Genomic DNA, 12,496 nt, shown 5'->3' on the forward strand with positions numbered 1-12,496 from the left:
TGTGTCTTGTTTCTGAAGGCATTCCTTTGAAATTTGGGAAAGAGTTAACAAAACATTCAAAGGAATTCTGGATGGCCTTGTTTATTTTCTTATCAAATGTGTACAAGTTTAAATGTGTACCAGTTTTTAAAGGCTGTTTTAAGGTCATCTCTGTGACTCGTTTCTGAAGGCATTCCTTTGAAATTTGGAAAAGAGTTAACAAAACATTCAAAGGAATTCGGGATGGCCTTGTTTATTTTCTTATCAAATGTGTACAAGTTTAAATGATGGGGTGGGCGGGTATTTTAAATTATCTGTACTGTTTGCAGAAGTGAGACAGTATACGACGCAAAGAGCACTAGCTCATTTCAATGGGGATTAAGCAGTTATAGTGCTTAAGTCATCGGGAGACTAACCTGCACTAGAATACTTGGGCCGTGATATACTTACAGCAGTTTAATGCATTGCCCTGTACCAGAAGGCAAGCCAAACATTTGGTGCAGGCAGGGGAAGCAACTCTGCATGGAATAAGTGGGCTTCTATTTGAATTATGCAGAAACAGGTAGTTTTCCATTTGAATTCTACAGAAATCTGCAGTGCAACCAATTATTTAGAGCTGAAATCACCTACTATGACATGTGAAGGCTGCTCCGTGGACAGTGGTTGCTCTGTTTCTAAACTCTTTGACAAACTATTTTAATGGGGAAATTGCATGCAAAACCCAAGAGATAAAACACTGAGAAACCACCCTCTTGTCCTTACAAGGAAAATGCAGGTTTAATTGCATTGGTTAAAATTTGGTAGGGTAAACAAGAGAACAGATAGGGGTTTTTTTTTTCGTGGGCAATATCCAGCCCAAAAGGGAGCCACCGACAGTTTTGAGCACTACCTACCAACGGGCACTCTCTTCTCTCGGATCCAAGGTTGAAATAATTCACTGGGTTCAAGTTCAGCTTTTTGCTACTCCAAAAATGGGGGAGCTGCTCAAACCAGTTTTTCAGAACTACTGCCATTTACCAGTTCAGTCAGTTACCTAACCAGGGGGACAAACTATTGCAAGTTAGGTATCGCTCAATCCTAGTTGTCCCTGATGCAGAACATACGATCTCATTCAGAGACAGTATGAACCCAACAAAGGTAGTGGCAAGACTCCTAAATCACAGGTGAGGGCCCATCAGAAGGGGCCTTGTAAGTGGAGCACCAGGTTGCCAACAGAGGGTGAATATTGGCAACGTAAGCTGGTACTTCCACCACTTCCAGATACAAGGCTACAACCAACCATTGGATCTCACAGGAGAGACAAAACTGCACAGGTGTCTGTCTCAGCAAAGAAGTGAGGACCCAATGGGGTGAGAAGTACTAGAGTTCTAGCAACATGATTCATAGAATATATGAAACGATCTTCATCTGACCACTGGTCTATGTCGTCCAGCTGCTCTTCAAGACACATCCACACTACGCTTCAATATACACCTTCCTGCTCCTGAGATCAGTTTTCATGGGAGATGCCAGGTACTGAACCTGTGGCCTGATGAATGCAAGGCATCTATGCACACTGCCCAATGCACCCTATCTCCCACCCCATAACTGATGCTGGGAAAAGTTGACCAGTGCTGAAGTCTATTTTTGGCAACTTTCTTGTCTCTGCCATGCACAGTACAGGGAATAGTGATACTTACCTGATCGAACAAAGTTTGTAAAAAGATGCAAAGATTTTAAATGAGGAAGCATTGTAATTTTTGAATCTGACATCTGATAGCCTCTGGTCCCTTTAAAAAAAATGGAACTTTACCTCAATCACAAGTGCTCCCTGGTGTGTTTTTCTAATGACCAAGGATGTGCTACCTAGCAAACTGGGCTATGTCTAGCATTTTTAAATGATGGGCCCCAGTCTGCGGGAGATGGGCGGGGATTTGACAGCCCCCGTTTTACTTGCAAAGCAAAAAGCACAGATGGCTCTGATATTACGTTGTCAGATTACAAACAACAGCAAGACAACGGCGTAGCTGCTGCAGCTGCAGACCCCTTTCGTGTTATTCCAAAGAGCCACTTCAAAAAAAAACCTGCGTCCTGCAATTGACTAGCCGTCGAAGCATAGTTACTCCAGTTGTGGGGAAGGTCAGCTTCCTGTTACCAGGAGTTGCCTCGCCTGTTCAGCACCTGCTCACATGCCAGCCCAGACCACAACGCATCCTTGATACGTGCAGTATCAGGAGAAAACATGGAGAGGTATCAGCGCTAGCCAGAGTGTAGATCCATTGAAACAAACAGAAATGACTAAAGTAAGTGAATGGATCTACTCTGAATTTAGTAGGAGGCCATCCATGGCCATTAAGGCTGGCGTATCAATGGCCTCAGAAGCAACGGGAGGGAAAGGGGAAAAGGTCTGAGGGCAAACCAAAATGACAGCCCTTTGGGAACCGATTGACAAGTGACTTTAGTGCTTAATTTTAAGCAAACAAGGATTTCCCTCTCGGTTGTTTGAAGTTTCCTAAGTTTGTACCATGAAAGCTTCCCAGGGTGGTCACCGCTCTCGATTCTGGTCTCCATGGGTCATGGGAGCTGAAAGGAAGCCCTCGAATAGTCATCCCAGCCAAACCTTTCCATAAAGCAGGGATGATGAATAAGATGCTTGAGGCTAGAAGTGCCTGCAGGCAAGGAGCAACATGGGAGAGGATAACTCACCCCATCTGGCTGTGCTACCTGCCATAGCAAGGAAAGACCCAAAGACATTTCCCTTTCTATTCTGTCAGGGACTAGGTGAACACAATCCACCCCAGAACTTCTACACTCAGGGCAGTTTCTCATATTACACAAGGCAACTTGAGCCTACCAATCCTGGCTCCCCAACACACCTCCCTTTGTGAGACAGGGGTTGGATCCAAACAGTCCCTCCCTCCTTTCACCTGAGGGAGAAAACCTTTGGATACAACCCCCCTACTTTAGGTGTGCACCTAAAAACCATGCTATGTGAAATCTTCCTCACATCGTCATTTCTCCTCAGTTCGTGTTCATTTTGCTTGCGTTGGCACTCAAAGAAGTGTGGAAAGTGGGGAGTGACCGCCTGGCAATGGTGAACTGAGGTTTCCTGAAAATAGTTTCCCAAAACTGGTTCTGAAATTAAGCCATAGCGGGGGGGGGGGGCACCTAAAAATTCAGCTGTGCAGTTACTAAGCTACAATACCGCAGCTTCTCGTTTTAGTAAGCACATGAAACAGACTGGATCAGCAACTTAGTGCACTTGCATCTCCCATGACGGCAGGCGGTAAAAAACAAATAGGGTATGAACAATGGATTATTCACATTAAGGAGCTTGTTAATACTGGATACCAAGGGAAATGTGAATCTTGCAGTATTAACCTGCAAATTAGACGTTTTGGATCTGGCACCGATTGAAATGAGCAAAACGATGAACGGGCTGCTGCTTATGTCAGCCCTTGCTAAACATATACGTGGCTAAAGTAAACGAGGAGGAGGAGGAGGAGGGCAAGCCATTTTGCCAAGGAGATTCCACCAGGCCTCAAAAGTTTGAAAATCTAGTTACCTGACAGTGCAAAGAACAAAATCTATCCGGGCTACTAGAAACCTGCAATTGGAACAAGGAAAGCAAGCAACGTGTCAGCTACGAAACACAGTTCTGCTGTTTGCTGTGAGCTGTATGCACGATTTGGCACAGGCAATGAATTTTATTTGGGTATCTTCTGAAAACGGGCAGGGCAACGTAGTCCTGAAGCTAGTCTGAATGCAGAGGAATAGAGCATGTGAAATGTTAGCCTTAAATCAGTACACAGCAACGTGATCTTATTGGGTTCTTTGACTTAGGCTTCTGGCTAAGTGGCGTGACTTTTTTTACGGGCTCCTGCGTTAGCACTGGCTCCTGCCTTTTTACCGGTTCCTGCGTCACCTTTTTGTGCACACCTGATGAATAAATGGGCGTCTCCCAGTTGGTCATAACCAAGTCATCATCCTCATCGCTATTACAGTGAAAGGTATGCTTGGGGTAGGCGGCAGGCTTCAGGGCCGATTTTGGAGAACGGGCATTAGCCGGCTGGAAAGGCAAGGCGTTTTGTCCTCTGCGTCTGCATTCCTCTGCAAAAGCTTCATCGTCAGCTACACCTGAGAGGGGGGAAAAAGCAGACCATTCAAGAAAGAAATGAGCGGGGTCACCCAGGATGGCTCTGTCTCCCATGGAAACAAGAGAAAAGCCAGTCCCGTAACTTTAGCTGTTGTCCCAAGCAAGTCACTTAATCATTTTTTTTCCCACTTCAGTTTCTCCATCTGCAACCTATGAGTATTTCTAGAGTTTGCATTTGATATCCCGCTTTATCACTATCCAAAGGAGTCTCAAAGCGGCTAACATTCTCCTTTCCCTTCCTCCCCAACAACAAACACACTGTGAGGTGAGTGGGGCTGAGAAACTTCAAGAAATGTGACTGGCCCAAGGTCACCCAGCAGCTGCATGTGGAGGAGCGGGGAAGCGAACCCGGTTCCCCAGATTACGAGACTACCGCCCTTAACCACTACACCACACTGGCTCTCCCATCATATTGGCACGTATCTCCCATCATATTGGCACAGACCACAAACTGTGCCAGGGTAACTGCACAGCTACATTTTAGAATAGTGAGGCAAGTAGAAGAATATCGTACTTGCAAGTCGAAACTCCTAACAAAGATTGTTGCAAGTGCATACTACATTCCATTTTGAAGGAAATGACACACATGAGTGCTCTGTTCTCTAAATTCTCCTTGAGCATGTGCAGGATGTAGAGGCAATAAGACAAAACAGGTGTACTCAGACTCTGCTTTCCAGAAGATCCCATGCTCTGAACACATCTAATGCCATTAGAATCCCAGAACTGTAGAGTTGGAAGGGACCACCAAGAGTAACCGGAAGAAAAAGTCCTGCTAAAATCTGCAACACAGTAAGATGTAAACTCAGGTGCATTAAAAACATAAGCAGGCCTGGATCCTTGTGACCATTTTTTGAGTGTTCAGAAATGGCACCAACAGATCATGAATTGATTGTCACACTAGCTTCTCAAGGCCTGTTAAAGGGGGACTTTGGCAATAAGTAAAGAGCTTGCTTGGGAGGCAAAAGGAAAGCTGAGGATTGCAAGAATGCAAAGATGAATACGATCATGCATAGGGAGAAAGAGATTTGTGCATAGTGATCCTGACCACTGCCTGGGATGTAACGAGACAAAAACCTTAAGGCAGAACTTGTGTTTTCCACATCTTTCTTTTTTTAAAAAAGAAGTCCCACACACATATCTAATCTTTTCAGCCATAAAGTCTAAAGTAAAGAAAATAGAAGACATGCTTCTCAGGACTCTCCAAAGGTCCCATTTCCTATTCTCCTGGACCAGTGATGAGCTGATATGATACACAGCAGCTTCCATAATTCACATCACATCAATAGCTTGTGATCCTCATAGATGGTGAGTTGCTAAGAGGTTACAGGACCCACCAGGTCTCTGCACCCACTTCTTTGGATCAGCTCACTCAGATGCCCTTGACTGCCATGTCTCCCTAAATGGCTGCCCATGGATTTGAAGCACAAGGTTGATGGGAGTCCGCAACCCTCTAGAAGAGACTACCAGCATCATGCAATCCTGAGACCTGCACTCTGGGGTTCATTCACCTTATTCAAGAACCAAAGAGTCCAAGCAACTTGCCAAGTAAAAGGGTAACTGTTCACACCGGCATGGCAGAATTGACATTTTACTAGAGGTATTGCAAGAAGTTCAAGGTTCCTACTACAAGGAAGTACTAAAGCTCGGTGTAGCCTAGCCTTACGTTCCAACCAGCATAAACCAGTCTTTCCTAACCTAGTGTCGTCCAGATATTTTAGACTGCAGATTCTATTATCTCTGACCTTCAGCCTTGCTGGCATAAACTCTCCAGAAAGCAACTGAACCCACCAGAGGTGCCTTCATAACAAAGCTTGAGTTATCCGTAAGGAAGTGATGACCATCTGGAGCTGTCATCATCCATCCATTCATACACATTTGAGCAAGAGTATAAAAAAGCAGCCATGTTCAATGAATACAGTGGTACCTCGGGTTAAGTACTTAATTCGTTCCGGAGGTCCGTTCTTAACCTGAAACTGTTCTTAACCTGAAGCAAAGTTCTTAACCCGAGGTACTATTTCTGGGTTAGCGGAGTCTGTAACCTGAAGCGTATGTAACCTGAAGCGTATGTAACCCGAGGTACCACTATATAGGGCATCACTCAATGTGGCTGTTGAACATACCTGCTTACATCACACAGTCCCCTACTTGCTTTTGCAGGCCTTCCCCTTTTTCACAGAGACACAGATAAGCATAGCGAGTGGCTCCTTTGTTCTGTGACTTGAGCTTATCCAACTTCCCAGCTCAGTTCCACCGTTAGAAAAAGCCTTCATTTTTAGGCCTTTGGGTTTGTAAATCTACTGTTTTAGAGTTCTGTGCTTTTAAATCTGGCTGTTTCAAACCTGCATAACTTACCAAGGATTTTCCCAAGGTTTTGAGAGATACTGGCAGCCCCTCTGTTGCCACTACAAAGTGTTGTAGGTTAAAAACAAAGGAACCTCAGATACTAGGAATAAAATCCTCATGCGGCAAGCTATAAACCAACCACAGGAGACGCCCCAAAGGGCTGCCCCAATTTTAAGGAACGGATTAGTTCTTGAGGCAAGACATAAAAGTAGAAATGAAAAAGGCAGGCAGAGCGCGCCAGGAGGAAAACCTTTACCGCCACAGAGACATTAAACAATATGAAAGAGGTGCTGGAATTTCTAACACATTGCTTAGTTCATCTCGTTAATCAGATTTAATGAGCGCTCATAAAGGCATGGTGTCATCCAAGGTGGTGCCACATTTTGTGAATGCTTTCCCTGCTGGCTCATGCATCATTTGGTAAGGATGGCAAGATGGCTGTATGTAGTTGGTTACAAGCGAGTCCTGTGACAAAGAGCACTAGGAACTGGCGTGAAGAAGTAAGAGACAGGTGAAAGGGAAAGGAAATCCTTAAGAACTATTGTATGTGCAAATCTAGGATGCTTTTGGATCACAGCACTGAAAAGTAGTATGACAATAGTTCTCAAATGCCACTAACAGGACTAACATGGAAAACTGGCAGAACCCAGTGCCAGCTTGAAACTAGAGTTTAATTCCAAGTTCAGACATAACATAACCCTGCCCAAACTCATATTCTCTTGTCCTCAGTCTTAATTCTGAGTAATGGAAGTAATCTACAAAACAAAGGGGACTTCTTATAATGACAAAGGCTTTGAGGAGCATATCAGGACAATATTAAACAGTGAAGCATGGACACACTATTAAACTGATTTTAAGAAGGATGTTTACTTCCTCTTCTACTGCCCATAACTTTTCTTTTTAAGGAGGTGCCCTTTCTCAGCTGTAAGAGAACATAATGTCTCCTTCACCAGTCCCCACTAAATAGGACCAAGTCTCATCCTTGCACGGGAGAACTTCTCAGTTGATTTTTCACAGAATAGAAGATACATCTGACCTGCTGGCCCTCTGCTGTGATTTAGGTGACACAGTAATTGCTCGGTTCGTTTAAGGACAGCAAATCCACAGTCAGCACTACCTTATCCTAAAGTAGCCTGTGGGTTGCTCAGATTTGTTTCTATATAGCCCTGGAAGCTAGTATGTGTCTGGCCAGCCTATTGCTACATCAGAACAGAATGTCACTGTGTTGTGGCTTGTGCACTTATATGATTGTGCAATTTGTACTAAGTTTAATGGGGATATTTTTGGGAGGGGGTAGGTATGATTGTTTGGGGAAGAAGAAGCACATGTACAAAGGCTGCTCAGGGAAATGAAGGTTGCTTCCCCGTGCTTCAGTAGCAACGCTGGCCCAAGATATTTTGCTACTTGTGGCAGAAGGGAAACAGCACCCCTTCCTTCCAAATCAAAGTGCAAGGTATCCGATTTTGGCACCTGAATCAGAAAATCCCCAAAACGCTTCTCCCATTTCCTAGGAGAAAAAGAAAGGCAATAAATAGTGATACAAAAAAAACAACAAAAAACTTCATAACTTGCTGCTCTTTCGTGACACCCAAAGTCTGCTGCCTGAGGCAGATGCCCCATTCTGCCTAATGGTAGGGCTAGCCCTGAATAGCAAAAGGAATTTCTTCTACACAGAAGCTCAGTCCCAATAAGACTGAGGCCCTGTTCGTGGGTGGTTCCCTAGACTGGATGGATGAGAGGTTGCCTGCTCTTGATGGGGCGACACTGAAGGAGTGGCTAGACAACTTTGGAGTCCTTTTGGATCCTTTGCTGTCATTTGAGGCTCAGGCGGCCTCAGTGGCGCAGAGTGCCTTCCATCAGCTTTGGCTAGTGGCCCCGTTGTGGCCCTATCCAGACAGGGACAGCCTAACTACTGCTGTCTAGGCTCTGGTAACCTCTAGGTTAGATTACTGCAAGGCGTCTGCCTCTTAAGATGGTTCAGAAACTTAAGCTGGTGCAGAATTCAGCAGCTAGGTTGCTCAGTGTGACAAGACCAGGGGCAGGCAACCTTCTCAATCCGGCCCGCGGACGGTCCGGGAATCAGCATGTTTTTACATGAGTAGAATGTGTGCTTTTATTTAAAATGCATCTCTGGGTTATTTGTGGGGCATAGGAATTCGTTCATTTTTTTCCTTCAAAATATAGTCCAGCCCCCCACATGGTCTGAGGGACGGTGGAGCGGCCCACGGCTGAAAAAGGTTGCTGACCCCTGGACAAGACAGTTTGAGCATCTTACACCGATCCTGGATGCCAATTCTGGGTCAAAGGGTTGGTTTTTACCTATAAAGCTAAACGGCTCAGGACTGCTTCCCTTCAACAAGGCATTCTGCTGATTAACAATCTATGGCTTTTTAAATGTGTTCATGGGAAGCGGGGTGGATATTGGTTTTGTTTGTTTTCTTATGTATTTTGTATTTTTCTGTTGCGAACAGCCCTGAGATCTTTGGAAGAAGGGTGGTATACAAATTTAATAAGTCATCATCATATCTATGCAACCAGCTAGGGCTGCTTAATGATAAGGCTCTCTCTCTCACGAGCCTCAAGCCTAACCAGTTCCTAAATTATAACACTCTTTTCATTCCATGTTTGAAGACTAGTTTTCCAGCGGTACCATTAAAGGCAGCTCAGATGGCAACAGGTCAAAGAAAGGTTTCAACCACCAACCACCATGCACAGGAAGTCATGAGGTCTGGATGATGATGAGTAGGAATGTGATTTGATTGATCCGGTTTCTCTTCCACTCCATAAAGATTGCAGTTCAGGGACAGAAATGTAGGAAGTTGGCTTGTGATAGGTCAGGCTGCTGTCTACTCTGACTCACATCAGCTCTTGGGAGTGTCAAGCAAATAGCTCTACCATCACCACCTATGCCAAGGCTTTTAACATGGAAGCTCTGTATGCAGAGCTCTGATCTACCACTGAACCAAAGAACTACCTGTATATTCCTACATACATTCAGCCAGGTCTCATTTAATTCCCTGCCCATGGGCCACCACAACATGTCCAGTAGCTTGAAGAAATGCAATGTAGATCCATTTTTTAGGGGGAGGTGACAACAGAGACTTTCTTCCTGCACCCACCAGTCCCCAAAACATCTTCTGCGACATTTACTGAAAATTAGCATTTAGAAGTTAGAACCAGCACTGCTATATGTTCCTTATAATTAAAGCATGCTAACGCCAAAGCATCACAGTGATGAATAGTTATTCCTTACAGTAATTATACTGGGGGGAAAGTTTCATATTTGTTTCCCCCCAGCTTACTGAAATAGGGTTTTCTTCTCCCCATGCAATTAACAGTGTTGGCTTTATTCCTCTCTAACCCAATTAAAATTCTCTTATGAAAAGAGTTCTTAGGCAGAACGGCTAGGATTCAAAGCTATCACACAAGCAACTGATAATTTGAATGTTAAAACTAGCTGCTTCTTTCATCTGATTGTTATAGCCAAATTTAATTGTAAAATGACTTAAAAGGTAATTCCAATCATGCTGATGTGTTAATTGTTAACTGCAACGCTGGAGATCTTTTCCAAAAAGAGACTTGTGTGGCTCAGTTGTTTGGATCTGACTTCTTCATTCAGTCATGCAAGTCCCTTTTGGATAGGAGTTTGCACTTATGTTTAACCAAGAACCTCGTTTTACCCCAAAGGGCTGGCCCAGAATCAAACAAAAAGGGGCAGAGCTTTATTCTTTAGCAGGTGGTCTTAATCTCAGGGCCAAAGATTCCTGCATTGCAGGGGGTTGGACTAGATTATCCTCATGGTCCCTTCCAACTCTACAATTCTATTCTGAGGGTCAGCAAGTGTTCACTATTTAATGGACATCTTAAGGAAACCTAAGAGCTACAGGAAGACTTTGAGAAGTTGTGGCAGTATCTTAAACTGTGGCATGAAGAAGAAATGGAAGTGTACAATATATGAATATAAAAGTATGGGCTGGGAACTAGATCAGGGTTGCTCCATCCCCTTGATCCCTTGACTTGCTGTTTAGGAACCATGTTTCTTCACTGCTAATGTCTAGCAGAAGACAACGTGTGATGTTGATGCTCTTGAGTTTCTTGGCTCCATGAGCAGCAGCCAATTAAGCAGATCCAGAGGTGAGGCAAAGCAGGAGCCAAACGTCTCCTGTAATACCCCTAGATTACTGGCTCTCAATCCTGCCAACCTAGCAGTTTGAAAGCACATCAAAGTGCAAGTAGATAAATAGGTACCGCTCCGGTGGGAAGGTAAACGGCATTTCCGTGCGCTGCTCTGGTTCGCCAGAAGCAGCTTAGTCATGCTGGCCACATGACTTGGAAGCTGTACGCCAGCCCCCTCGGCCAATAAAGCGAGATGAGCACTGCAACCCCAGAGTCGGCCACGACTGGACCTAATGGTCAGGGGTCCCTTTATCTTTACCTATTGGCTCTCAAACTTTTTTTCTCTTGCCCACACTTTCAGATTTTTTTATGTATATAAGGAATACATTTGGAAACGCAACTATGATTGTCCTCAGTATCACTTGATGTTCTTGCTCTCATTTTGAAAAATGCCTATCCATATTCTGCCAAAAAATAAAACAATTATACTTTGCTATGCTACACTGAAATGTTTACGTGTTTCCTTGGTTGTCCTTGAATCTTCCTGCCCACACCTGACATCCTCTTCTGCTACACCAGTGTGGCAGGTCACACACCCTTTGAGAACCACTGGTCGATCCAAGGCCTAATGTTGCAGAAGCATTTACAAGGCAATACGTGGTGTTAGATAACTTGTTGGAATTGGTGTTAAATGAATCTTCAGCATTGCGAGGCATATTCCCAAAGGTCTGTTCAGGTTGCATGATAAAACCTGAATAAACAGGAATCTCTCTTAACATCTTTCAGAGTCGCAATAATATGAATTAGCTTAGCCTGGCTGGTAGGACAAGAAAATCCCCAATCCACCATATTATCCTGTGTCTGAACACAACACTCTTAACTAGAAGGGGGGAAATGATATCATGAAGTATATACATTCTAGCCAGCAGAGGGCAGTACTACACACTGAGAAAGATCAACTGAGAAAGATCAACAGTGAAGTAATCTGTCAACACTCTTAATAAGGAATAGGCTTTCAGTGTATGCCTTATAAAAGGGTAAAAGGCATGTTGACAAGTCAGTACATTTGCTGAAGATGCGTACTTCAAATTTACTGACAACTCTTCACTGTCAGAAGCAAAACTGCATGCATCTGATCTGCATTTTGTGGAAGGGCAAAGAGGCAATTAGCAACCGATATTCGTGAAACAAAGGTTTGGAGGGCAACCAAAACATAGCGATGAGCATAAGAGAAGAGGGTCATTTGCAACAGCATTAAAGAAGCGATGACACAGTGATGATTAGATGCATTGCAAAAAGACCTGCGAAACTGAAGAGGGTGGTCTATTGATGGATATGAGCATAGATGGCCAAAATAAACCTTCATTTTCAGAGACAGTACATCCAGAGTCCCTTAAAAAATGCCAAATGTAGGAGACAAGCAACAGAGAAAGGCATTCAACAGACAGTACTGGCTTGGGATGAGTTCAGCCATAAACTAGCAGTGAGTGATTGGGGCAAATCTCCTTCCCCTCCCCTCCCACACCTTAGCCTCAATTCTAGATCTGTAAAATGGGCGCTTTTTCAGAACTGTTGTAAACATCTGTTCTAAGATTGTAAAGAACTTTGCACACTTAATAGGAGAAATGACTCCTTCTCATAGGACGTTGCAGAGTTAAGAGAGAGGGAGTTTACTGGTGAAGCAAGACTCAGCTTGCCATTCTTGAGGGTGAAGCAGCAATAAATGTATTCCACCACAAGGTATGACTGAAGCAGGGAAACACCAACTGTGGGACAAAGCTCTGACAAGATGGTACAGCTTCTTCTCTCACACCCTGGCCTCAGGCTGCATCACATCTCATTGTACTTTTTTTGGGGGGGGGGGTGTAAAGAGAATGGAGAGCTTGCTTTGTCTCATGTTGGGATCACCATTACAAATGAACC

The 12,496-nt window shown here is 44.1% G+C and overlaps 1 protein-coding gene and 1 long non-coding RNA gene across 3 annotated transcripts in view; one reads left to right on the forward strand and one right to left on the reverse strand.

Moving 5' to 3' along the window:
- Nucleotides 1-12,496, forward strand: part of LOC310661172 — an 81,924-nt gene that overhangs the window by 65,905 nt on the left and 3,523 nt on the right. The window lies entirely within an intron of this gene.
- Nucleotides 1-12,496, reverse strand: part of DNAJB6 (DnaJ heat shock protein family (Hsp40) member B6) — a 61,682-nt gene that overhangs the window by 2,395 nt on the left and 46,791 nt on the right. Inside the window, exon 9 of one of the 2 annotated variants that reach the window (XR_014503681.1) lies at nucleotides 121-4,095. Coding sequence is in view for 1 of the 2 variants with exons in the window: in XM_083406734.1 (XP_083262860.1) it covers nucleotides 3,898-4,095 (198 nt within the window). In the remaining variant the exon portion in view is untranslated. The remainder of the gene's footprint in view (nucleotides 1-120; nucleotides 4,096-12,496) is intronic. The other variant, XM_083406734.1, reaches the window with a different exon arrangement.

The sequence above is a fragment of the Podarcis tiliguerta genome (assembly GCF_965153285.1).
Source record: "Podarcis tiliguerta genome assembly, chromosome: 12".
NCBI classification, from domain to species: domain Eukaryota; kingdom Metazoa; phylum Chordata; class Lepidosauria; order Squamata; family Lacertidae; genus Podarcis; species Podarcis tiliguerta.